Source organism: Aulonocara sp. 'chitande type north' Nkhata Bay, linkage group LG5 (genome assembly GCF_057382095.1).
Source record: "Aulonocara sp. 'chitande type north' Nkhata Bay isolate Kocher_YH1m ecotype deep benthic linkage group LG5, A_spYH_male_GT1.1, whole genome shotgun sequence".
NCBI lineage: Eukaryota > Metazoa > Chordata > Actinopteri > Cichliformes > Cichlidae > Aulonocara > Aulonocara sp. 'chitande type north' Nkhata Bay.
This window is the reverse complement of record NC_141348.1, coordinates 25,620,244-25,647,580: the sequence shown is the minus strand read 5'-3', so window position 1 is coordinate 25,647,580 and position 27,337 is coordinate 25,620,244. Positions and strand designations below refer to the sequence as shown.

General features: G+C 40.0%; 3 protein-coding genes across 6 annotated transcripts; 1 reads left to right on the top strand and 2 right to left on the bottom strand.

Moving 5' to 3' along the window:
• Positions 1-565: 565 nt before the first annotated feature.
• Positions 566-9,724, bottom strand: LOC147330732 (protein bicaudal D homolog 2-like). Its single transcript, XM_086292478.1, has 8 exons — positions 9,192-9,724; positions 6,326-6,538; positions 5,599-5,751; positions 4,820-5,284; positions 3,164-4,165; positions 2,876-3,027; positions 2,173-2,404; positions 566-1,818 (listed from the first exon to the last, which is right to left on the bottom strand). Exons 1-8 carry the CDS (start codon positions 9,429-9,431, stop codon positions 1,816-1,818), a joined length of 2,460 nt encoding a protein of 819 aa, XP_086148604.1. The 5' UTR covers positions 9,432-9,724; the 3' UTR covers positions 566-1,815.
• LOC147330731 (uncharacterized) lies at positions 9,094-16,239 on the top strand. Of its 4 annotated transcripts, none has more exons than XM_086292481.1 (8): positions 9,094-11,460; positions 11,681-11,720; positions 11,821-11,892; positions 11,991-12,059; positions 12,199-12,249; positions 12,346-12,408; positions 12,514-12,589; positions 15,002-16,239. In XM_086292481.1, the coding sequence occupies exons 1-8, from the start codon at positions 11,458-11,460 to the stop codon at positions 15,033-15,035; spliced, it is 408 nt and encodes a 135-aa protein (XP_086148607.1). In that variant the 5' UTR covers positions 9,094-11,457; the 3' UTR covers positions 15,036-16,239. The 4 variants fall into 4 exon arrangements, with proteins under 4 accessions (XP_086148607.1, XP_086148609.1, XP_086148606.1 ...); XM_086292483.1 differs by having other exon boundaries at positions 12,996-16,239; XM_086292480.1 differs by lacking the exon at positions 15,002-16,239 and having other exon boundaries at positions 12,514-12,986.
• On the bottom strand, positions 15,369-26,817 carry LOC147330730 (transketolase-like). Its single transcript, XM_086292479.1, has 14 exons — positions 25,688-26,817; positions 24,145-24,262; positions 23,940-24,053; positions 23,743-23,840; positions 22,817-23,008; positions 22,507-22,625; positions 22,152-22,348; positions 20,408-20,572; positions 18,891-19,047; positions 18,271-18,401; positions 18,101-18,184; positions 17,874-17,967; positions 17,432-17,554; positions 15,369-16,511 (listed from the first exon to the last, which is right to left on the bottom strand). The coding sequence occupies exons 1-14, from the start codon at positions 25,792-25,794 to the stop codon at positions 16,324-16,326; spliced, it is 1,887 nt and encodes a 628-aa protein (XP_086148605.1). The 5' UTR covers positions 25,795-26,817; the 3' UTR covers positions 15,369-16,323.
• Between the last annotated feature and the right edge of the window lie 520 nt (positions 26,818-27,337).

The following is a 27,337-nucleotide window of genomic DNA, read 5'->3' as shown; positions in this document are numbered from 1 at the left end:
TTGCTAATGTTAGATGTGATATAGTCCATCACTGACCAATGAGTCATTCAAGCATAAAATGGGTATCCGAACTCAAGGGAGGAAGCAGCATTGTGTTTACACTAACATGTCAAATAACCAATTTTAAATAGTATTTTCAGGTACTTTGCTACTAGCTGGAAAAACACGTTTTTTTTCCATTTCTTTTAATAAATATAAGAAAAATGCAGAAGATAACATAGTTTGACAACCACAAAATACCATTTTGCACCAACATGTGATTCCCACAGAGCTATTAGCTTATTAGATCTGAGGACGCTGGGCAAAGTGAGGAAAAACTATTTACAGCAGATGAACAGTATCTTGAAGTCATGTCCTTAGGAATTTGGGAAAAATCCAGCAGAGACCTGACACAGGACCTGAGAGCTACACCTGGCCCTTCAGTTTATTCTTCTGCTGTTCACTGAAGCCTCAATTGCATGAGAGCTCATTTTGCCTTATATACTTATATTTACATGTATGTTTGCAGATGTTTCCTTGAAAAATATAAAGACATGAGTTAAAAAGATAAAAATAAAAAACCATCAGAATTGTAAAAGTTAGATTTATTTCTTCACCAGACATACTGTAGCAGGAAGCAGTGACAGGATCTTACAATTAGGATTTTTGCTTGTGTTTTTTTTTTTTCCATTTCAGTACTTTTTTTAAGCCTCAACCTGCCAGCTAAATGCACACTCCCTTATGAAATAAAAAGGATTTCAAATCCTGTAGTCTGAATGAACTGAGACAAATAAATACAATTACAGTTATAGCAAAAACTGCAATCAATTAGGACCAATAATGTGAGCAACAAGATGTAAAATATTATTATATAGCACAAACACTTAGGGTTCTCTTTTGTTGTCATGTCTGAATGTGGCACTTGTATAAAGAAAAAAAAACACACAATGGCACTGCAGACTTATTTGAAAAGCTTTACAAAAAAAATTGTATTAAAACAGTAACTTTAAAAATTCTTTATCATGAATAGAGTTTATGAATACTATACATCTGACCTTAACTTATAAATCCTTAAATAAGATTTGCATTTTTATTCTTTTTCCAGACATAACGAGCATACTTTTAATTTGTAACCGCTCTGCTTTATCTGTTAGGAACATAGTGATACACAATGTAGTTAAGATCCCGTATTTGAAGCTTCATATTTCCAGGATCATAGAGTTATGACAATACAGCACGACAGAAGACACGGTTGTCAAGAATTCTGGCTGTCAGTATGTGTCAAATACTAAATCTAAGGCCAACAGACATCAAAATCAGAGACTTACTTCTGGCTTTAAAAGCAATCTGTGACTTTGTTGCTATGAAATAAATAAGGTTAAAGGTATGTTGGAAGACAAGCATGCACACAGAGTACAAACATTACACAATACTTGAAACAGTTAGCATCATTTTAGAAAGTGGAATAAGCTTGGAGCAAATACGTGAAACAGAAAAGTGCTAAGTCAGTCAGGCGTTAAGTAACCAACCAAACACCCATTGTGACTATTCCACCGGTTGAGTAATCATAGTGGTTCATATTTTGGAAGACTGATGGACTGCACCGGGTAGCTGGTGTGTTATTTTCTGCAGTTTTCATAGAATTTGATGCCATTTTAAATAGCTGTTCTGGCACTCTAAAACAAGGCTCTTGGCTAATACTGTTTGATATATTCTCGTCTTAGTAGTGACACGATATGGCGTGTGATTGAGAGTGGAGAAACCAGGAGAGCAGACAACTGGCCACCGACGTGCATAACCTGACGGAGCTCGTTAAGGACACTTGGCTTCATGAGTTTACTGCAAAGACAAAAGAGAAAAAAAATAAAATTAATTTCAGTTTCTCCTGCATTAAGTGAGATGCACAACAAAGGTGTTGGGTGTGCTTTGCATGCAGGGTTCAGACATGAATCACCAATAGACTTTTAGGCTACTACAGGGGACAAGTTCTTCCTCTTTCCACATTACACCTGCTTATACTTCGTCAAAACAAACAAATAACTCAATGCTGAATATCGAGACCTACCAGTAAAAGAAAGAGTTATTCTGACCCAAATTATTATTTTTTTTACATTTTGAAAACATCTAGAAGAGCTGGCCTTCACTGAAATTTTGTGCCTTAGAGGTCGTTCTGCATTACAGCTCGTGACTTACACTGCGGCTGGAAGAGGCTCCCTTGCCCTTCGTTTTGGCCTTGCCTCCCACTGTTGTGGCGCTGTTGCGGCGTGCTTGTTCGTGGTCAAACTCCAAATCCTCTAGGCGCTGAGTTAATGCGAGTTTTTGCTGAATGGCCATACGTAACAAAGAGTTCAGCGTCTTCTTTTCATCCTCAGCAGCAGCCAGCTGCCTCTGCATGTCATCCAGCTGTGTAACATACTCATCACACCTGAGAAGAGAAGAGAAGAGAAGAGAAGAGAAGAGAAGAGAAGAGAAGAGAAGAGAAGAGAAGAGAAGAGAAGAGAAGAGAAGAGAAGAGAAGAGAAGAGAAGAGAGTAAACTTTACTGCCAGCAGGTGGAGCAATTTGCCTCAAACTACTGCGGCTGTCATGATTCCCCAGACTGCATTTTCCAGATGGGAGTATGATTACCACGCTAACTGACTGCACAAGTATTACATCAGACTGCTCCCACAATGCTTTGCATCTTTCTCAGAGAAATACACAGAAACGCAAAATATTTTCTCTCGAGTGAAAAAGCAGAAATATTACAAATCTATATCAATGTTCTTTTTAATGTCTCCTGTAACCGAGAAGGATTCGTTTGGTCTGAGCCACCTGATTTATTTATTTATTTTTAAATTATATTTGCCCAATTTATGTACATAATGGCTGATTTACATTGAAAGTATGTGTCGTACCTTGTAGCAAACATGGCCCGGAGAGATGAGAACGTAGCTGCGTCCTCTTTCAAAGCCTTGAGCTCATTACGGAGCTTCATCATAGTCTCGGTCACCATGGTCTTCTCACTGTCATACTTACTCTTGAGGTTGGCCAGAGCAACCTCAGCTGTCTGAAGGGAACAACATAAAAAGATTAATGTAAAGTTCTGCAGTTTTTAAATTCTGTGGTTTTTGCATCGCTATTCTATTCTATGTGTGCATTAATAAACATCGTTCCCCTGACACATACACAAACCATCCTCCCACCTGTTTGTTGGCCTTGAGAACAGCTCTGAGAGTGGCAATCTGCTCCCTTTTGGTACTAAGCAGGGATTTCAGTTTGAGAATCTCCTCCATGCACGCTTCTTTGTCTTTGTCAGCCACTGCGCTCAGCTCCAGGTTGGCAAGTCTCTGACGTGACAGCTCTGTGGTGCGGTCCACCGCTTGCTGCAGGTGGCGGATCTGGTCCCTGATAATAGCAACAAGGTTATAGATGTTCATGGGTTCCGGCCGGTGCTCGTGTGCTGGAGCTGCAGTAACTGCTGCGCTGGCGGAGTCTGACTTTCCAGATTCAGTCTCACCGATTAACCCGTTAGTGAGAAGTACTGACTGGTGATCCTTTGCTTCTTGCCCCTTTCTTACGATGGCCTTACCTTCCTTGTAATAGTCGAGCATGACGCGGTTAGGGGTTTCATTGTTGCACATGCACACGTGGTTGTAGAGATTGGCCAGCTCTTCACTGAAGGCTACGAGCTCATCCTGCGCCACATTAAGGCTGCCAAGCGACTCTCCTGCAGCTTCGCTGGCCAGACGGAGCTCCCTCTCCAGACGTGACATCGCTGCTTTATCTGCTTGGCTAATTTTCTCCAAGGACGACAGCTTTGACCTCAAGTCCTGGACGTCGCTCTCCAGCCGCGCTCGCTCATCTTCATATTGGGTTCGACACTCCTCGTATTGCACCCTTAGTGTTTTCAGCTCTTGCCTCAGTTCTCCAGCTTCAGACACTGCAACGGTGTATTTACACTGCAGAATCTCAGGCCCGTTAATGTCCAGTTCATAGTAGTCTCCGTCGTCATGGCTGTCCCTGTCTTTCTCACTGTCGAGGGCAGACTGCCGCTCCTTACTGGCCTGAAGTTTCCTCATTGCACTTAGATTTTCAGTCAACCTGTTGACCGTTTCCTTTTGCTCGGACACAGTCCCATAGGCCTGTTCCAGCTGCTTCTGGCTCTCCTGCAGAGAGTTGATCAGGGCAACTTTTTCCCTCTCAACCTACAGAAATACAGACAAAGAGTTCATTAGTCAGCTAGGCAACTTTATAGAAAAAAAAAAAGAGAAAGAACAAAACAGGAACGGCCTTTTTGGCCAGGTGACAGAGTGCAATTAAAGTTTCTTAACAACCTTTCAGGAACTTTTGAGTGACTCAGTTAAAGGTGTACCCAATAATACCTATCTCAGTGTGACCTGCCAATCCTGATGATTACTAGTAATTTAGTATCACTACATTACAGATTTAGTTCAGCTACTTAGTTAGTTCTCTAATTTTCTAGTACATTTGTATAAACCCCACACAGTTTGTGGTGTTCTGTGGTATACAAACTGAGTTACTGCACACATGGGTGACATTTGTCCATGCTGGTTTAGCCCAGTTTCCCTTTTTACGCTCTAGATCCACAGAATACACAGCGACAGATAAAGTTAGGGATGCATTAGACTGACAGCATTTCCTGTTTTCTCAAAACTCCTGTGATAAGATCTTAAATTCTTTTGGCCACGATAATCATCTAGCGAAAATAGCATGGCAGCCTTTCTATGACATCTACAGTAGAACTTGAGCTTTTTACTGAATGTGAAATCATGGCATCAGGTATGCTGCAGTCAGATAATGATGGCTCTTGATCCAAGTGCATCTGATGGATCTCATACCTGCACCAGCTGTTGTTTCAGTTTCTGTATCTCTGATATGTTGAGCTCACTCAGCAGGTCGTCCACCAAGCTAGGGACTGGTTTGAAGCCCTCTCCTCTCTTGTTCACTGCAGTTCTATTGTCTTCATCACTTTCACTCAATTTAACCAAGCCGTTCTCAAAGCCTCTTATTAGATCATCATTGTCCGGTTCATTGATGGCCGAAGGATCCTCGTGGAGTTTGGGGTTATCGATGGAAATATTGAAAGAGCTACTGTACACAGAGCCGCCGATGGTCATATAGTGGGAAAGCTCTTTGCGCAGCGAGGCCTTCTGCTCACGCTCTGTCTTGATGGTCTCTAAAGCTTCCGTCAGCTGCCGCTCGGCAATTTCTCTCAGGCGCATTGCTTCCTCCAGCTGGCTGTGCAGACACTGGCTGTCTTCCTCCAGGCGGCGGATCTCATGCTTTAGACCTTCAAATTCCACCTGTAGAGACAGCCAAAAATATAAATAACACAGCTAATACTTTTACACCAGTAGGCAGCATTTGTTATAATTTGTGAAACAGGCATGAGTGCATCGTGGTTGGCCAAAATATTATACACAGACCCATTTTTTGAATGTAAAATTTGGTGCGTGCTCATATTTTTAAATTGTAAGGAAATGACATAATGACTGTGTAGTGATATTAGAACCAAAATGATAATATGGTTAGTCTGACTCATAAAAACATGAACAACACAGCTATTTCTGAATGATTTCCACCCACTACAAAACTTGAGTTTTATGGCCAGTCTCACCTGGTTCTGTTTCAACACAGACACTTGTTTCTGAAGTGAGATGTTCTCCTCCTCCAACTCACTGTAGTCCTGCAGCAGTCGAGCCTCCCGAACCTTGTACTCTCTGATGTCGTCTCGCAGCTGACTGCGCTGCAGCTCTGCCAGCTCTGAATTCTGCACACAAGAACGGGGACAACGGGAGAATAACTGGATGACCTTTCATTTAAACCTATGTTCACCATTAGCAAATGCAGTGTAAACCACAAACTACACGCTTGCAATAGTTCAGCAAATAAGTTAAAATAAGGGCAAGAGTGCTTCACATGCCACAAGTCTTTGGCAGCCATGTGCAATGACGGAAGGAGGACATGGTCCACTTACCAATTCATTCTACAGAGAGCCGCGGTGGAGGACATCCTTTGTGTCACTCACTGCGGACCATTACATCATCTTTCCTGCTGGGCTCAGTGCAAACTGGCCCTCCCGCATGATAAGAAGCAGCTCTCTCACAACCAACACTGGCAACTTTTCGTAGTCTACAAGTCAACTTCAGTTAGCATTACAAGCTTTCATTGATTTCCCAATCGTGCTGCAAATAGCAGATCTCCGATGATGACACATAAAAGACGCCGATTCAAACTTTGGCCGACCATATACTATGATAAGAAAATGCTCAACAGGAGTTAAAGTGAGCATTTGAGTGTAAATTGTGAGAAGAAATTCATATTGCAGCACTCTCAATACCTACCTCTCTCATTTCCAGGGCAATGGATGACAGGCGGTCATTTTCAGCTTGTGCACTGGTGAGGGAAGCTTTGGACTGTCGGAGCTCATTCTGTAACTCCAGGACCTTCTGCTGGTAGAGAGCCTCCTTACTGGCAGACTCCAGTATCAAAGACTCTTCCCTGCTCTCCCCATCTGCTGCCACCTTTCTGTGGGTTGAGTAAGCATGTCCAAAGGCCTAAAGACAGACAGAAAAAACAATAGAACAAACATGTTTGATTAAGGATTTGTTACAAACCTGCTTTAAGACACATGCACACAACCACGAGCATGGCCAACATAACTAGTTAGAGACTTCAGTTAAATAAAGATCTACCATTTCAGAAAATATCACAAATGTGTGTGTATGGGGTACTGGACAGCTCTTTCTAATAACAATGACCTAAGTAAAATTCTCCATCTCAAGAGAAGAAATGAAACCACAGATAAGGAAATATACACGAGTATCAGTTCTTAGTCATCACTCTAAATAAAATTGTAGTTAAATTGGCGATGCATTTTTACATGCTACATTCACTGCGTTTATTTCTTTGGTTTTTATGAAGAGTTTTGCTGCAAACACAGATTACATTTGAAACTTATTCATACAACAATTTTGGCCAAACTGATTTTTTAATGATAAAATGTTTCCTAACATGAATTTATTTCTCTATTTAATGACGATGATGTCAGCGCCTTTATGGATGTAGACATTCATTAGCACAAAAAACATCAAACATGATACTGAAACTAGCAGAGACAACAATTATACTGTAACAGAACAGTACAATCTGCATAATAATCACAAAGATAGACTAAAAAAAAGTGGATGTGACAATAATTAAAGCACATAGGCCATAAACAAAAAACTAACTGCCTTCAAGTGTATTTGTAAATGCTTGAAGCCCAGTAATACATGAAACCATGACTAATAAAAATAGAGCACTGCAGCATATCTGTCATAAATAAATGATAGAATATTATTTTAAAATATAGAATCTTAAAAAAAGTATCCAGTATAAAATAAAATACTCTGGCTTCATACATGACTCCCACTTGGTAAAACAGTTCAGTCCCTTGAGGATTACAGAAGAACTCAAATGTACATTTCAAAATGTGTCAGAAATTTTAATTTTATTGACATTTTGACAGGTCAGTGTTTTTCTGCAATTAAAAAAAAAACACTGTTCAAATAATCATCAAACACAAATCTGTATAGATATTGCTTTGATATTATAAAATAAATATTTATCTACTTTAAAACAGATTGGATAAATGGCTAGCAATATTCCCAAAGCTGCAGCATGTGTTTTACTTTCAATGTTTAACCAGCTACTAGGAACAGTCTTTTTGCAAAATGTCAGTTGAATGGTTTTACTAAGCAGGTGAACTAATTTTCAGAATAGCAGTAAATTGATGAATAATTTGATGCCATATCTGCACAGTTACGAACTAAACAGCTAAACACACATTAAGTCAACAGTTACTAAGTGGGGATGTGAGAGCAAATGGACCTCACTGTAGAGCTAGATGTCTTTTTCTGGCCAATTCTCAGTCAGACAAACAGATCTGTGTAACTAGGATCATAGTCATGGTCAGTCATGATGATGTGAATCAATAGGAGGCTGATAGAGGACGAGGATGGATGATTCCTTTACCTTACATCACTCTCAGCGATGTACTGTAGTAAGGAGAAACTGTCACAATCATGAGATACTAAGTAAATGTCCCCAACAATTAGTCACTTCGTGATGCAACTATAATCTATAAACCAGAAAATTACTGGTAGTGGCAAAAATCTCACATCCTCCTTTTTAATTTACATTTCATGATATTAGACTAGATTTCCAGTATAAAGGTATTAATAAGACTGCGACCCATTTAAGCCCAGCCTACACACAATGACCTATCGCCATTTCATGTGAACACAACCACTGAAGGACACTAATAATAGAAATTGGACATTTAGACATACAGCTGACAGACAGCAATGTGGAAATGCTTTAGGATGCACTTCCTCTACTGACTGATAGACTGGATGTGACAACAGTCTTAAGACTGAACTGAAGGGAAGTTCCCGACCACCCCCAACACACACACACTTCTTTATTCTCTAATGAAATACAGACAGATTTTCCCACATGTTAGGATCTCAGTGGCTGGCGGTGCATCTCATGAGTTGCTGTGAAAAAGTGTTGCCAAGTTATCTTTGTTCAGCTTAATGTTTACTAGATTGATAGATGCCTTCACCTGTCATATTTAGCTGTAGAGGTTATTCCTCTACTGTGAGACTGAAGGGCCTTGGGGTTGGCTGACACTGTGGGTTAATAATGTCTCAACAGACAAGCTATTAGGAGATGAAAAGAAACGCAGCTATTCAGGGCTGTTAACTTTTTTTTAATGATTTCACCACTGGAAAAACTTATTTTTAAACAGGTTAAAAGCAAATTGGCCAAACAGGCTTAAATGTGACATAAGCCACTGCAGCTACAGTCTGATTTCAAGGCCTCAGCCTTTGGAGCAAGTAAAGGCAAGTAATCAAAACTAATGACAGTTTTCATCCTTTAAGGCGAGGCAACATTAGGTAACACTGCAATATTTCTGCTTGGAGGTGGTTATGCATATTTCAAACTTCATATAATATTTGAGGAGGCAGGAGGGATATAAATAGACATGGCTGGGGCTCAGGGGAAGCAAACCCCACTACCGACTGCTTCCAGTTTGATCCCCGATGTCACTCTAAATTCCCACCGTGCTGCTATTATAACATGCACTAAGTTGCTCTCCTCGCCTTCACATACTGACTGATGCCAGGACTTATATCTGGCTGCGTGGCGGTGACCTCGGGTTACCTCCTTCAGCTGATCCAGTTCCTGTCGGACCGTCTCGTAGTCCGTCTCCAACTCATCAAATCGCTGCTTGAGCTGCTGTTTCTCCTCCAGCACCGCCAGCCCATACTCAGCCGCCTGGATCTTCTCCTGGGTCGTTTCGCGAAGCTCCCGGGTCAGACGCTCCACTTCGACTTGGAGCCACTGCGGCCCGGCTTCTGTCACCAGTACCGCCTCAGGATATTCCTGCTCCTCCATAGACATCTTGGCGAGCCGCCGACTCCCAACCGTAACGGGACCCAGCCCTAACTAGCGGGAGCAGCGGAGCAAACCACCAAGACCGCAAATCACTGCCTTCTTTGTTTGGGGCGCATTGTTGGGCTTAAACTGTGTTTAGCTTCCCGGCCTTTCACTCACTGCGGACCTCGACGGAGCTCAAACTGGACAACAGTTTGCTCATTCTCGATATTTTTCTGCCTCTTCTTGAAGCTGACAGAGGAAACTTCAGTTGAGCTCATCGATTAGAAAAAAACGCTCCCCCTACACGGCATTCAAATCAGCGTGACTACGAAGGGAAATGTAGTTTTCAGTGAGGCGCGCTACCTCAAGGACTCCTTGCTTCTGAAGCCGCGTTGACTTCAAGTACCAGAATGCATTGCGTCTGCCGAGACATGACCCCACAGTTTATTGAAACGCCATCTAGAGAATCAACTGTGAAACTGCAACTATAATTACATTGCATATTTATTAGGATCTTTATTAGAGTTTATGGGTATTTTTGTTATACTCACTTGTCGAATGAACAGTAGATTAGTTAATTATAGAAATATGATCTTCAGTCACTTTATTTATTAGGTACACCTGTTCAACTGCTCGTAAGCGCAAATATCAAATCAGCCAATCACATGGCAGCAATTTAATGCATCCAGGCATGTAGACATGGCCAATATTATCTGCTGAAGTTCAAACTGAGCATCAGAATGTGGAAGAAAGGTGAGTTAGGTGACTTTCATTTAAGTTTTATGATTGATGGTGTCAGGCAGGCTGGTTTGAGTATTTTACTGCTGCTCGACTGAGATTATTGCAGACAACCATCTTTAGGATTTACAGAGAAAATATCCTGTGAGCATGGTTGATGTCTGCTTCAAGCTCATAGGAAGGCAACAGTAACTCAAATGGCAATTCACCACAACTAAGATGTGCAGAACAGCATCTCTAAATGCACAACTCGTGCAACGTTGAAGAACATTAGCTACAGTATCAGAAGACCACAGCGGGTTCCATACAAGTGGCAGCTAAGAACAGGAAATTGGACAATAGACGATTGTGGGGGAAAAAAACATTGCATGATCTGATAAGTCTTCATTTCTGCTGAAACATTCTGATGGTAGGGACAGAATTTGTTATAAGATGAAAGCATGGATCCATCTTGCCTTGTATCAGCTGGTCATGCTAATGCTGATGGCGCAATGGTGTGAGAGATATTTTCTTTGGAACACTTTGGGGTTCTTAGTACTAACTGAGCATCATTTAAATGCCACAGTCTACCTGAATTCTGCTGTTAGCCATGTCCATCTGTTTACACTGTGGCTATCTTCTATTGACTGTTTCCAGCTGGATAACTGTCTTCAAATGATCTCAAACTGGTTTCTTGTACATGTTCACTGTACTCAAATGACCTCCACAGTCATCAGATATCAATCCAATAGAGCACCCTTGGGATGTGATACAATGGGAGATTTGGGTCATGGATGTGCAGCTGACAAATCTGCAACTATCTGTAACTAAAAAAGGGGGCTAATGAATATAAATATATTTTAAAAAATCACAAAAAATATTTAATATTTTGTTTATGTTCTTCTTTATTAGAGAATGGAAAACGTTTATTATAAAAGTAGCTGGCAATTAAGTACTTTTAGAAGTCTTGTTAAATGGTCAAAAGGTATCTGTCATAAATCTGCTCATGAACTACGTTGACTGACACCAAGTTGTGGTCATGTGATCAAAGAGTGCAAAGAGTGTCGGTTTTTTTGTGTAAAAATTTGAATGCCAAACAACTGAGGACCTGATTCAAATCTAGTACTTCACAAGGTGACAGAGCACTGTCTTATTGTTTTTAACCTTTGACACACGTGAATGTGAAAGAAAAACTGTGTCAGCGGGACTTCCATTCAGTGGTAATTCTTGGTACTGACAGTCCTTGGCAGCAGTTTGAGGAAGTTGTCTACTGAATGCTGTTTGTTTTGTTCAGCTACACCTGCCTGGGGACTTCAGGAGCAGCTGAGCTGAAATGGTGTGTACACCTGCGTTTCTGCCTTTCGCTGAGGTTTTCTATCTACGATTGTAGCTCTTGCTCTGTGTAGACACATTGTGTTATAAATATAACAATGTGTCTACACAGTGTGTCTATTGCTGCTTTCACTTTCTCTCACATGCTTTTTTTTCTTATTTCCTATCAAGCAGCAGTATGTTGTATTTTTTATCCATCAAGCTACTGATCATTTCTTTTTCAGGAGTACAAAAGGAATTTAATTTTTGACTTTTATCAACACTGTATGTATATCTATTATGTTTATTTATTATCAGCAGATTTGGCAGAAATGTTCCTTTATGTAGAATATTCATTTGAAACCTATTATTCTGAACATTTCAGATAAATATTACCATTTCTATTCAATCTGCTTTGGACTGGGATGTGGAATGGCTTTCTATAGGCCATTTCGAAGTAAGTTACACTTTTTAAGCCGCTGTTCAAAGTAATTAACCCCTGGCTGAGCCAAGATTGATTAACGACCCATTTATTATTTTTGCTTTCACTTTCAGCACTCTCAGTTCCAGTATGTCTTGGTATATTTTGCACCATAGCGTTTGAGATTCTGGGCATGTTTACTGGTAAGTAGAATTTTTTTATAAAATTCACAAAAAAATTTTAAGCGAAATTTTTTTTCCAAAAAGAAAAATGTAATTTTACATAATGCACTGCAGGTTTTGCTTGTCACAATGTCTGTGTTGACTTTTCTACCCTGCTCAGGCCTGCCTGCCCATACTAAAAGATGTAAAGGTGCGCCCTACAACAAAGGAGGTACTTCCTGCTGCTATATCAAAGTCAGAATCCTAATTTTACATCCATATTTAGGTTTTGTATAAAAGCTAAACATTACCATCAAACTCTCCTTAGATACCTACTGGGGATTTGCTGTTGCACTATTTGTTGCTTTGTTGCACCTCCACTCATATCATGGTAAGACCACAATACTTTAAATATAAGACTTTATAGAATACATGGAATATTCAGATACTCAGGGGATATACTGTTTTAACTGTGGTTAAATATTGTGTATTTCAGTTTACACACTATCGTATGGATGTGGAATCATAACGTTTGCTCTTAGAGGAGCAAAACGGAAATACAGCTCTCTGAGGTTTGTCCTCTTTACAAACTATTTTTGCACATTCCTGTAGAACACAGACTGTATAAAGAGCAGTGCTTATCAAAGTTTAGGGTGAAGAGTGTAGAAGGCCAGTGGGAAATATGGAGAGGAAATATGTTCAGTCAAAATGCTCGATCTACAAGCAAACACGGGTTTTCTTATATTATGGCACTGATCTTCATTTAACTAAACTTTAAACTCTTTTTCTTAATCGATTATGACTGATATGAATTGTGTGGTGGTGGATGTCATTATTTCTTTTTCTTTATTCGCTCCTGTAGGGGGCATGCTAGTACAAGTTTTAGGAGCACTTCTTCAGAATTCATTCAATGTTTTAAAATATTTCTGAAAGTTGGGAATTGTATGACCCAAAAAATGCATTTGTTTGTTTTGACAGTTGACAGGCTAACAAACCCTCCTGTGTCAGTGGCAGCTGAACTTCATTCGACCATGGCCTGCAATGACTTTGCCAAATTCTTCACTGAAAAAATCCAAAAAATTAGACAAGCAATTGGTACATCAACAGCAGATCCAGGATATGTACTGTGTCCACCAAAAAACTGTTTAAACACCATGAAACAGTTTCAACCTATTAACAGCAAAGACCTGGAGGACATCTTAGGTCAACTGAACTCCTCCTCCTGCTGTTTAGATGTCCTGCCAACAAGTTTTTTCAAAAAGGTCTCAAAGACTTTAGAGTCAGACCTGTTACAGATCGTCAACTTTTCTTTATTATCAGGTGTGTTTCCAGAATCACTAAAAACTGCTGTAATCAAACCTATACTGAAAAAGGACAATCTTGACAAGACACAAATGAACAACTACAGGCCGATCTCAAATCTCCCGTTTTTAAGTAAGATCATTGAAAAAGCAGTTTCCCAACAGCTCAGTTACTTCTTAAAACAGAATAATTGCTACGATGCCTTCCAGTCAGGTTTTAGACAGAACCACAGCACTGAAACCGCTCTGACAAAAGTGTTTAATGACATATGTCTGAATACAGACAGTGGAAAAATGTCAGTCCTAGTTTTACTGGATCTCAGTGCAGCATTTGATACAGTTGACCACAACATATTACTCAAACGACTGGAGAACTGGACAGGTCTTTCAGGAACTGTACTAAACTGGTTCAAAACATACGTAGAAAACAGGAAATACTTTGTATCAATAGGTAACTTCACATCTGAGCAGACAAGTATCACATGTGGAGTTCCCCAAGGTTCCATCTTGGAACCCCTTCTGTTTAACATCTACATGCTCCCACTGGCACAGATTATAAACAACAACAAAATAAACTATCACAGCTATGCAGATGACACACAAATATATATCACAATGTCACCAGGAGACCGAGGCCCTGTACAGGCTCTTTGCATTGAGGAAATCAATGACTGGTTGTGCCACAATTTTCTCCAGCTAAACAAAAACAAAACTGAGGTAATAGTCTTTGGCGCCAAAGAAAAACGATTACAGGTCACCAGAGAACTTCAATCTATACATCTAAAAACCACAAACCAGGCGAGAAATTTGGGTGTAGTGATGGATGCAGACCTAAACTTAGAAAAACACATTAAGACAATAACAAAGTCAGCTTACTATCACCTCAAGAATATATCAAGGATAAAGGATCTGATGTCTCAACAGGACCTGGAAAAACTAGTCCATGCATTCATCTTTAGTAGGCTTGACTACTGTAACAGCATCTTTACAGGTCTACCTAAAAAATCAGTCAGACAACTACAGCTCATTCAGAACTCTGCTGCTCGAGTCCTCACTAAGACCAAAAAAGTGGACCACATCAGTCCAGCTCTGAGGTCCTTACACTGGCTGCCTGTCCGTCAGAGGATAGACTTTAAAGTTCTGATGCTGGCCTATAAAGCTCTGAATGGTTTAGGACCAAAATACATCAATGACCTCCTGACCCAGTATGAACCATCCAGATCCCTCAGGTCATCTGGATCCGGTCTTTTATCAGTTCCCAGAGTCAGAACCAGACACGGAGAAGCTGCATTCAGCTTTTATGCTCCTTATATCTGGAACAAACTCCCAGAAAGCCTCAGATCAGCTGAAACACTCAGTTTATTTAAATCCAGGTTGAAGACTCACCTGTTCTCAGCTGCATTTGAATAAAGCACCAAATCCACACTTTAAGCTTAAATTTCAAAACTTACATTTAACTACTGATTTTATCTACTGTTCTGATTTTATCTGTTTTGATTTTATATACTGTTGTTTGTTTGTTTGTTAATTAGTTAGTTAGTTTATTTGCTTGTTTTATTCAATTTTAAATCATGCTTTTTATTTGTTCTTGTTTCTAATGTCTCTGTAAAGCACTTTGAATCACCTTGTTGTTGAATTGTGCTATACAAATAAACTTGCCTTGCCTTGCCTTGCCTTGAACAGGAAGCTGAGAGAGAGAACGAGAACCTGGTGGTAGTGATTTTAAAATTACAGTGGGGGGATTTACAGGAAGCTATTTAAGTGGTATTTAAGATGACGAGATGGCGACGTTTTATGTCACTGTAGAAACAAACACTGTAGTTTCCTCTTTTTTTCCACTATAAATGTCTCTGCAATCTTGTGAATGTATGTTATACCAATACACTGAAGTTCATCTGACTTTCATAAGATGGGCCTGTCTCATACCAATGCATGCTGAAGCTGATGGCTGTTCATAAATTTCATAGATACTTTCCCATTATAGTTGCAGATTGCTGTTTATGAGCAGTGCTTAAATAACACACGTCAACACAAAGGCGAATAGAAACTATTGTAAATGGTCAAAGTCAAATGCAGAGGGCTTTATTACATGAAAGTATGGTACATACAAAATTTCAAGTAACAAAGAAAGTGTTCTTAGGCTGACACGCTGGACGTAACTAGCTATTCAACATCACAGCCCACTATACCCCCTATCAGCACCGGGTGGCTCTTCTTTGCTCGACGTTGTGTAAAGATTACACTGCTGTTGAGGTCCAAAAGCAGTGCTAGAGCACAAATGAACACTGAGGTGTGTTGGTTTACGGTAACTGAAATTTCAATAACAAAAGACAATGGTGAATAGAAATAAATTTAAGAACTACAAAAATGAAAGTGAAATCATCTGAATGTTTAAATTCTGGCTCTGCATGACTGCTCTTTATGACATGTACACATTTCTTTCACTTTGTTTCCTATTGTCTTTCACAACAACAACTCACTAAGTTTCTGTCTGACACACACACTCTATGATAAACACCGACTTGAAAACTATGCCCCACTCAGTATTACAAGCTATAGCAAAACAATATAAAACCACTGTCAGTTGAATGAATCCAAGAGCATTAAGAACACATTAGAGCATCACACAGCAGACATGTAATACCGGATTATTATTATTATTTTTTAATAGTGAGCATCAACCAATGAAAATGTCAGTTATGTCCACATCTCTGTCATTGAAATGGGTCTATAACAACGCTGGTATTATCAGTGAGGATATGCATGTTGCATGAATTTGTGTGTCTCAGTTTTTGGTGATAAATACACAAAAAGGAAGGCAAACGTGGAACTCTACTTTAATGTGTACAGCACAAAATCACATTACTTTAGTAGCCTACACACTTAGGGGTATTCACTGTGAACAAAATCAAAGAGTTGGGTGCCATGGGAATCGAAAACATACTTGACTACTAGCCTTATCTTCAGGGGTGTAATTGGATAGGTAGGTGGTTGCAGGGAGAAAGTTACTTGGCATTGGTAGAGCTGCTGACCATCTTGCGAATGGCCTGAGAAATAGCATCACGGTCGATACCGTAGATCTTCAGCAGCTCGTGGGGTTTTCCACTGCGAGGAATGTGGGACACAGCGAGACGGTGCAGACTGAAGCCAGACTCATTGACCATTGCTGAAGACACTGCTTCGCCAAGACCACCTGTAGAAAAACAGCAAAGGAATATATAAAAGACAAATGTGAAAGACAAATCCACTTAAATGCATTTTTAACTGTCTGGTTAATGTGATGTCTTAAGGATGGGACATTTCTAACATGGTCATCTCAGGCTGTGTGTGTAAAGTCCTAAATTCAGAAGTAAATAAAAAAATGAAATAAAGGTAGCTATATAGAAAAATTATGCCTTTGAATGATATTGTTTTACATTATTTCTTATAGATGTAATAATGTAGCAAGTACTGTATTTGTAATTTTGAAGTACTGCCCAATTGTGTCCAAGAATAAAAACATGGAGCGGGAAGTTCAAGCATATTTGGCTCCCATTACAGTATCCAAAAACACTGAGCCTCTGTGCACACATTACATAAAGGGATAACAAAAAAATCATTACAGCTAAGTGTAAAAATGATCCCCTTGAACGTTGCACCACAACTGTTCCAGATGTACAATGAATGAGATGCACAACATCAGACAAATTACAGTTGTTAGATTTCCTTTGTCCAGCCTCATCCATGCCATCACCCATCCCCTTTCTCTTAGTAGGCACAGGCCAGAGCTGTCTGTGTTATCTAGGTCACAGTCAGCCCCATGGGCACCCGCTTAGCTAAGGAAATCTGACAGCACTCTGCCTCCATGGCTGTCGCACTTACAAAATGCACCACAGTACCAATACCTTGCCTGCAATGAAGGCACGCGACAGGCGGTCTCAGCCCTCAGCCAATAAGCAATTGCCAGCACAACCCGTCTACATCAGTGAACCAATGGAAACATGCCACCACAACACTCCCAAGGATATGCGCCAATGACGAGGCGCAGCCGCATTATGCTACTGAGCTTGTTGCTGCTTGGTTGGCGATAGGCATGCAATATGCAAAATCCAAGCAACTTCTATATAAACCTACCTTCGTAGTAGTGGTCCTCGACAGTGAGGATCCTTCCCCTGGTAGCACGTGTGTGGTCGATGATCGTTTTGACATCCAAAGGTTTGAGTGTGAAGGGGTCAATCACTCGGACAGAGATCCTCTCTGGAAGATGAAAAATACAATGCATAAAGATACATCATACGGTTAACCGAACCACAGCGATTGAATATAGGATAATATAGCAGTTCTGCCAACCTGATAAAGAAAGCATAGTTTGTGCAAGAAACACAAAAACTAAGATCAGGCTAACATTTAAATGACAAACTGAACACAGAACCATTCAAAACCTATTCTAAGGAACAGCAATGGTCTAACAGATACATTCTAAAAAAAAATAGAGATATAAATCTGACCAGCTAGCAGCGGATTACAATGTTTTTCTTGTAATTGTTCTGGATGTGTCAGCACATATCTTGCGGACCTTTCTTTAGATGTTCAGCTGCAGCAAGGGCCTCGTGCAAAGTCACTCCAGCTGCCACCACAGTGACCTGGTCGTCCTTGCTTTGGTACACCACCTGTCAAAGAGAAGGAAATGTACCCTCTATAAGCTGTAGTGTTTCGAGTGATTATTTTGGAACAATAATCTGCCATTTCTGCCTCATGTGTTTATCTCTCACTGTCTTAAGAGAAGCACAAATAGTGTCTCACCTTTGCCTGTCCAACATGGAAGTCCTCATTGCTGTTGTAGATGATAGCACAGTCTTGGCGGCTGGTTCGGATGTAGCAAACACCCTAAATGAAAAGGAAAATGAAAAGATCATTACTGCAATAGATGATCATGTAGGGGAGCTGTAACGCTGCCATTTTTGTTTAAGTACCTTTGTGGTTGCAGCCAGTTCCACAGCCTTCTCTGTAGACACACCATCACAGGGATAGAAAATGGTTGCTGTGGGAAGGGCCCTGAACATAGCTACGTCCTCCAGACCCATCAGGGCAGGGCCCTCCTCTCCTGCAACATACACATTTATAGTTGATTTTATGCATTCAACACTGAGGAAATCTTCAAAAGTTATCTACTTGTTAGGTGAGCTGAAGCATGCAGGTGCACAAGCATAAAGTTCGGCTGCATGCAGTGTACCTGCACTAACAGAGGGACACTTGGTTCCCTGTTGACAGCTTCCAGGGCAGACACGAAAGGAGAAAAGGGGGAAGTTTGAGTAATAGCTGTAAGGTCAAGGAGGGTAAATGGCAAGGAAAACACAGCATTAGAGGGGAAAAATAGAAAGGATTGAAACAACTCACAAACTGACACAGACTTCTTTGTATACACTTGTGCATTTATTAAGGAGGCTGTGGATATATTCTGAGGAACTGGGTGCTCTGAAGTGGTTGGATTCAGTGTAAGAGGGGATGAGGGTGAATTTGTGAAGGTGTGAGTTTGGTGACATGTATGAGAAGGGTTTTTATGTGAATTGCTCATTGGCAGCAGTCTACTGACCGGTGGACAGACCGCAGTGAGAGCCGCACAGATTGATGTTGCTTTCTGAGATCGCTGCCATACGAAGCTGGTCATAGGCGCGAGTGAAAAAGGAAGCAAGAGTGCTGGCAAATACCACATTCCTCTCTCGGGCAGCACATCCCATCGCAACGCTGACCTGGGAAATGAAATCATTATTTCTTAGTACCTTTGCGAGCGAGGAAACCTTCATGTGCCAAACTAAAGAGACACAGGCTGCAAGAACGTCACCACAAAAAGATCACCCAGAGGGTAAAATATCTGTAGTGCAAACCATATTTGAAAGCCTCTTTGAACTAAAGACCACAGTAAGCAGAAAGTTTTGCAAAAATCTCTGAAGCTTATTTTACCATATGGACAGGATCAGTGGCATACCTCCTCTTACAAATAATTTCCTTTGTCCTGTCTCCAAACCTTTCCACAGTCCCACATCTTCTCTTCTTTCTCAAAAGTAACATCTGACGCTACATAAATGAATTCAACGAAACTCCATTTGTTTTTGTTTGTAACTAATTAAGTTTTTGTACACTGAAAAACAGAACATGTTGGATTTACTTAATTCAATTGTGGACATTGGTTGCACACAATTGTTTTGCTTTGGCAGACAATTAAACAACTGAGTTAAAAGAAGTAACAGTGCTAACCACCACACCACAAAGCTGTCCTTCCAGGCTTAACAAAAGTAGGAAAGCTATGATTACAAGGCTTGAAACAGAATTTTCTGTTTGTCCTTGACATGTCATCTCAACAAGAACAAATGAAGTTGTTGAATTTCAAACAGATCCAACATGTTTTAATTACATTCACCATAGAAACATGAAATTATTTTGCTCAAATTACAAGTTAGACTTTTGTAAATGCAACAACCAACCAATTTCCTTTTTTTCAGTGTAGGTGAGTCTTGCATATTTTTTTAATTTCATCTCGATTGTACCCTTGAACTTTTGACTTTTCTCATGCATTCAGCCAGATGGTCCCACCCTCTGTAGTGATTAATATTTTACTTCTGAATACACTTGTCATAACTGCTTATCATCATGGAAATGCCTGACCTACATTGAAGCAGGCTGCTGCTGGGGACATGAAAAGACAAGAAATTAGAATTCGATTGTCTCTCTTCAAATTAGGATCTGATAAAATGTTGACCGAAGCAAAATAAAGGGGTTTTCTAACCACTGGTGTCAGCAGCTGCCACATTGATGTAAAAGGAGGAACTTGAGTTTTTTATGTGACTATCCTTATATTACAGGGCAGGTACAGACAAGCCATCTATAATTTAATAACATAAGCTCAGCTCAGCAGCTATGGCAAGCTAGGTTGTGCAGACAGCAAACGAAGAGCAGTTTACGGAGAAGAATCGCTATTAAAAAGCAACTCTGTTACATCTAAAATGAAATTATAGCATTAAACTAAAAGTGACAGAATGATAGGATTCACATCTGTTTTTGAAGAAATATTTTTTATCAAGAAAAAGGCGTAAATTTGACCAAAGATCATACCATGTTTTGCTGAGCAATGTAGCACTCAACAAAACGGTTGGGATGCTCATTCTTAAAGATCTCTGAGTAGGTGAGGTTATTGGTATCTCCATCAAGGGCCACAACACGTTCATTGTAGCGTCCCAGCTTGGCCAGTGCCATTCCGTAAGCCTTCCGTGTGGCAATCTGCAGAGAAAAGGAGGCCAAATTCATCAATCTTTTTACAACCTGCAAAGGTTGGATGCTGCAAAAGGAAAAACAGAACACAATGATTTACAAATCCTTTAAACGCCTGTGGTGATCAGGCCTAACCTCCTCTTTAGTTGTACTGAACTGTACTGTTGTACTGAATTCAATTAAAAGTATTCCGATCAACAATTTTTAATAACTGAATTCATGTTAATGTATTAACTGTGAAAATTGTGATAGTTAATTTGTGACAATTTGTTTTATTTGTTTTTTTTCCCTTTATTTTAATATATATCCCAAATTGGCTCTTTACTTCTGTGGAGTGTTTTGCATGCCTAAGTGATCCCAGGAGCTATGTTTTCGAGGCATTTTGCCCTGGTTGGGTCTTCCAAGGCAGTTTAGTTCTGGGTGATGGACCAGATCAAGAGCACCTCTGTGTAGAAAAATCTAGACACAGATGAGCCCCGTTCCCCAAAAGCCAGGCTTGCCGAGCACCTGGTTCCCAGGCCTTAGTCCATGGGGCCTGGATCAGCCACATGGGTCCACCCTCCTGTGGGCAGACCACCTGCAGAAGGGGCTGCAGGAAACCTGTGCTTTGTATATTGGGAGGCAGTTGAAACCACAAGCTTTTGAAGGGGGTGTGAATAATATGGACTTTAGGCAACACTGTTTAAAACCAGGACTCTCAATGATGAACACAAACCACATTTTACTGTTCTTATATGAACAAAAGTTGGTTTGGTTAACATTGTCTATGCTTTCATTTTTAATGAATCAGGCTTTCGCTTTTGTGAAAAATCTATTGTGTTTGCTTTGAGTAAATGCAAATTCAAAACATTTGCTACAATCAAACATGATATATTTATATACCAATTGGTTTTAATTGCTACTTCATAGACGCACAAGTTCAAGTATGATTGCTTTTGAATTCTTGTCTTGATTGATCATACACATCTTACACATATTTATTCTTTTATTTATACTTAAATTTATGCTCTAACATATCCTTTTGCTTATGTAGATTCCCACAGAGTGGTGATCATGTCTAACCTCCCCTTTTGTTGTCCCTGCACTGAATTAGTTTCCATAATTAAATGTTAAATGGACTGATTCTTATATAGTGCTTTACTACTCTCCCAGAGCCCTCAAAGCACTTTATAAGACATGCTTTAGTCACACCTATCATACAAGCACCTTTTTCTATGCTTAAGTGCTTTCCATCTAACATTCCTACTCTGATGGATGCATCGGTTAGTATCTTGCCCAAGGATATTTGGCATGCAGACTGGAGCATGCAGGGATCAAACCACCAATCTTCCGATTAGTAGATGGCCTGCTCTACTTCCTGAGCTACAGCCACCCCATACTTGGCTCAAACTTCACAGTTTCTGTGCATTTCTTTGTAATATTTTCAGTTAACCACAGAGTTTGTATGATTTGCAAATGTCTGATCTAAACTTATTTACATTTCATACAACATTCCAACTTTTTTGTAGACACGGTTGTTTGGGATTCATTCATTCATTCATTGCTACCTGGAGAATAAAGTATTTGTATTCATGTCCACTTTACAGACCTTTTCTCCAGCCTTGTAGCTGGGTGCGCTTGGCATCCTGATGTTTCTTAGGCTGACAGGTGGGGAGTCCTCAATAGGAGCAGGTGGGTACAGGTGCTTGCTGCTACTCATGATACGGCTCTGCAGATCCTTCATGACCATGTCAGCCATGTCTTTGGGCAGAGTTTTGGCGTGCCAACCCAGCTTATCCTCTGCAGCTGAAAACACAAAAAAATGCTCTTATGTTCATTTAATTCATATGCACACATACATTACTCGGTAGGTGCCATTCAAACTGCAAAACTGCAGTGTACTTTTGAATATCATTTATTTTAAAATGAGTGCAAAGGGTGCAAAGATGAAAGACAATATTTACCTGGAATGCCTTTGCCCTTAATGGTTTTGGCTATGATGGCAGTGGGTTGGTGGCATGGCTGGCTCAGAGCCTTGCAAAGCTCCTCTACGCTGTGTCCGTCGACAATGATAGCATGCCAGCTATAGACACACACATGAAAAGGCTTTCGGTATGTCTCACACATATTTATGTGAAATATAGGAAATAAGAAATACGTAAATATGTGAAATACAGAAAATATAGGAAAATACAGTCTTCCTTCAGAGCTTATACCATAAACGGATGCTAACCAGCCTCTAAATCAGTATGGATTTCTCATATGCAATTTTACCCAAAGGCTTCACAACGCTTCTGATATTTTTCTACGTGATGCTGCAAGGGTGCAGGGTCACTCTGGCCAAGACGGTTGATGTCCATAATGGCCACCAGGTTGTCAAGCTGGTAGTAGGAGGCAAATGACATGGCCTCCCAGACAGCCCCCTCTGACATCTCACCATCCCCCAGCAGACAGAAGACACGGTAACTGGAGAACAAGCCAAGATTACATGATTATACTGTGCATACTGTATTTGTGTTTTATGTTTGTGTAGATGAGGGTGATGTGTTGTGGATGTGAGAAAAAAAAAGTCATATCTGAGGAAAACGCCTTTCCAGTCAGGCTTGTTTTATCGCCATTATCTGACACCTGGATGGGTAATCAGCTGTGACGTGTTTAAGCTTCCTGAGGGCTGAGATGTGACTACTTAATTTCACACCTACCTTTGTAACTTACTTTGCCATAAGAGCCAAATAGTGTTTAACTAAGACCATTTTTTGTACTGTTATTCACCTATTAATCACACACGGTCTGAAATATTAGCAGATGAATCAAATGTCATCAAAGTAGCTGCTTATACAAAGGAATATTAAAATATGACAGCGTTCCACTTTTGTGGCAACTTAAAACAAATAAACAGTCTACGGCATAATATCTGGATTTTACTCCAAAATGAAATCTGCTTGGGTGGTAAAAATATCTCAGGCGTGACTGCTGCGCCTGTGATTATTAGAGCAGAAGAATTGTTAGAGCAGATCATGTAGCTGCAGTATACACCCACAGAATGACAGAAAATCCTAATTCAAAGCACTACAAAAAAAAATACGATGCAACGCTGTGTCAATAATTTAAACAACTGAGTTGATATTTTCATGTAAAGCTGCAAAAACACCTTTTTTTCCCATAGGTGTTTTGTGTATTGCGTGTGGACAAGGAATTACCTGGATTTGTCAAAATATTTCCCAGTGTAAGCCATTCCACAGGCCACACCAAGACCCTGCCCCAGCGATCCAGTGGCGACATCCACAAATTGTTGTTTCTGAAATGTACACAGATCAAATAAATCAATAAACTCTGAGTAGAGTTTGTGCTCTTTGAGTCCTGAGGTGTGTTATAGGTACAGTATGTGGCGGCTTACGGGGGTTGGGTGCCCCTCCAGGGTAGAGTCAACCTGGCATAAACTGAGCAATTCGCTCTCCTTGAGAAAACCTGTTTCAACCCATATGGAGTACAACGCAGGAGCAGCATGACCCTGAGATAGACATGAAAAGAAGCAAGGCATTACAATTACAAAAGGAACAGAGGCTCTCATATTCAGACCAGCGGAGCTTACTGACTCTTACCTTAGACAGGATAAAGCGGTCGTTGTTGAAGTTTCTTGGGTCTTCAGGGCGGTACTTCATAGTGTGGAAGAAAAGCACAGACATGATTTCTGCCACACTGCAGCATGACGTGGGATATCTGCACAGTGTATGAGAGGGTGCTATTAAAATGAATCCAAATAAACAGCAAACTCAAAAACACAGAAAATACAGGTTAAACTTTAATATGTTTATTATTAGTAGCCTACTGTATTTGCATAAAATCCACTATAGCTATACATTTATGGTACTGTCCCAAAAGGCTGCAGTATCACTCTAGGTAAAGCTATCACAAAGCACACTTAATTAGCTAAAATTTCAGCTTGAGATGCCAAATGAAGATTCTATTCAAAAGAGTGCAACACAAAAAAGTCAAAAACACCACTTCAAAAAAACAAAACAAAAAAAAAAAAACAAAAAAAAAACCACCACTTCAAATTGCTTTTGCAAAGACAATCACACAGAGACCCGTAAACTGTTAGTATATGCTGCCCAAAATTAATTGTAGCATTAAAATATGTTGCATCTATAAATAATTGGCATTAATGCATTATATTAAACCGCCAACTTCTGTCACAAAGAAATCACAAATTCCAGCTCCATGGAGTCTGAAGGCAAGTATTTTGCTGTGTTCAGCTCGTTGCTATCCTTTCCATCTTTCCAAGCATTCAAGATCAATAAGTCATTAATTCTAATAAGTCTTGGAATATTTTAAGTCAAGTAATATTTCTCGGTGCTCAGTGTTTTTCTTTTCATATCACTGTAGGCTTAACACTGCAGAATTGTGCAATGTGGAGTTAGGCTCCGATAAAATAATTTTCTTGCTATTCAAAATTAGACATTCATAATCAATAAGAGCTCGAAGGAGAAATTATATTAAAGATTACAGGCAGCTTTTCATTGAAATTTCCATTGAAGAGGATCGCATGATTGCAGCGGCCACACAGTACTCGAGTCTATTGCTACGTACAGTTCACCCACCATTATACTATACAGGGTAGTCTGCTCTGTTGAATTGTTCATAGGGGTATATCTAGTAAAATAGATGATTATAGACAATTATTATCTTGTAACCAAAGTAAATGTAAAAAAAAATCAAATAACCTAAATTCTGTTGATGTCACCCTGATCTGTTCATGTTTTTCATTCATTTCTGCTTGCACATCAAAGATTTGGAATTTTTTTTAAACAATTGTGTATCTCTAATATGCTATAAATAAAGTATAATTACACGGAAATAACACAATGTAGATATTTACATTTTCTGAAATAAAATGCTAAAATTATTTCAGCCAAATCTAAATTTGTCAAAGGAGGAGAACAAAAGCAGAACACATTGTTCCTTACATCCTAATCTGTTCATGCATAGTTCATTGGGTGTGACTATTTCTGTTGATGAGTGCACGATGCAAAGGAAAACTAGGTTTTGCATTATGTTATGCACACATTTCTTATGTTTATATGTGCAGTTCATTTACAATCTTACAGCAAAGCTCGTGTGCAAGAATCAGTAAATGCAACTTACCCGCTGCCCGCTCCAGTTGTTGCCTTGATCGAGTTGATTCGGAGGCGGTTGGCGATGTTCCTCAGTGCTTGCACTGTCTGCTGGTCAGGTTTGTGGTAATCCTCCATGAAGGCGATATATTGAGTTTTAAAGCACCAGAAAAATGGACCAACTACAATCCTCTGTTGAATTTGTGTGGTTTTAATATGTGTGTGTGCGTGTGTGTGTGTGTGTGTGTTGCCAAAGAGCAAAGCTAGTGTGAGTGTGTGAGTTATAGAGGCAGGCAGAAAGAGAGATAGAAACGAGGAGAAACTGGATTTAACCTACCAGGCATGTACACACATGGATGCACAGGGACACACACACATACACACACACACACGCTGACAGACACAAAGGAGGAGGAACCCAGTGACGTGCACTGGGCGTTACTGCTAAAATACAACGGCATACACCAAAACTATATACCTTTTACCAGACTATGTTTTGACAGCTAAGGTCACAAAAGGTTGTGAAAGATCCCAGAGGGTAATTTTAAAAAAATGTGTCTGTGTTACAGTTCAATTCTATCCCTCCTACAAATCATAGAGCTGTGTTTAACCACATGTCCTGCCTATTTAGTTATGGGTGAGTGCATGCAGTCTATCAGTGTGATAAGGTTAAGAAAAACAAAACAAAAAACTCTTGTCTTAGAGTGTGAATAAATACATTAACAAGGAAGAGGAGCGCCTAAAAATCAAAATGATGCCTTCCTCGTCCTTGGTTTGTGACACGACTGATGATGTACTGAGAAACTTTACCTCGGGAAGGCTGTGATATTTCTCTGCCATATCTAGTTGCTACCAACAGAGTCTCTTCTAGATGAGTGGTGCTCAGAGTCTTGTCCAATGAGTGGAAGATGGGGAAACATGTCCAAGGGGGATTCTGTCTGTACCTGGTGGGTGAGACTCTGGGAAGAGGTCTTTTGTGATTGGGTAGTGTTAAAACTTACCTCATTTGGAGTGGTTAAGCGATTTGTGGATAAAGAAAAAGAGGACATAACTGTGTCTGTTAACATCCGAGATTGTGTACCTTCACTAGCAACTTAGAGCTCTTTGGAAGGAAGATGGCAGGGATAGCTCAGTAGGTAGAGTGATCAGAAGAATCCACTGAACGGCTACCCTGAGGTACCCCTGAGCAAGGTACCGTCCCTACACACTGCTCCCCGGGCGCTGGATTGGTGCCTGCCCACTGCTTCACTGAGTGAATTGGTTAAATGCAGAGAAGTAATTTCCCTACGCAGATTAATAAAGTATACATTACATTCATAGTGCTAAAAATGTTTCTTATTTTATATTCAAAAACACTTCCCCAGGCCGATGGCTTCCATCCAAGCCAAAGATGTGAGTCTGTCGAGGAGACTGCCTCAGAGTACTTTGCTCTGGAGTGTTTCATCAGACTGCAAGGTGTTCAAGACTATGTTAATCATGCTGGTGGATGCTTGAGTCAGGAAGGTGGAGGAAGTTGGTGGAAATATCACTTCACTCTTCTAAAGATGTCACAATTGAAATTAGACAGTAATGGTGACAAAACATTTTTTTCCTACAGAATCATCATCAGTGTTGGTCAAGTTACTTGAAAAAAGTAATCAGTAACTAATTACTGATTACTTCCCCAAAAAAGTAATCCCAT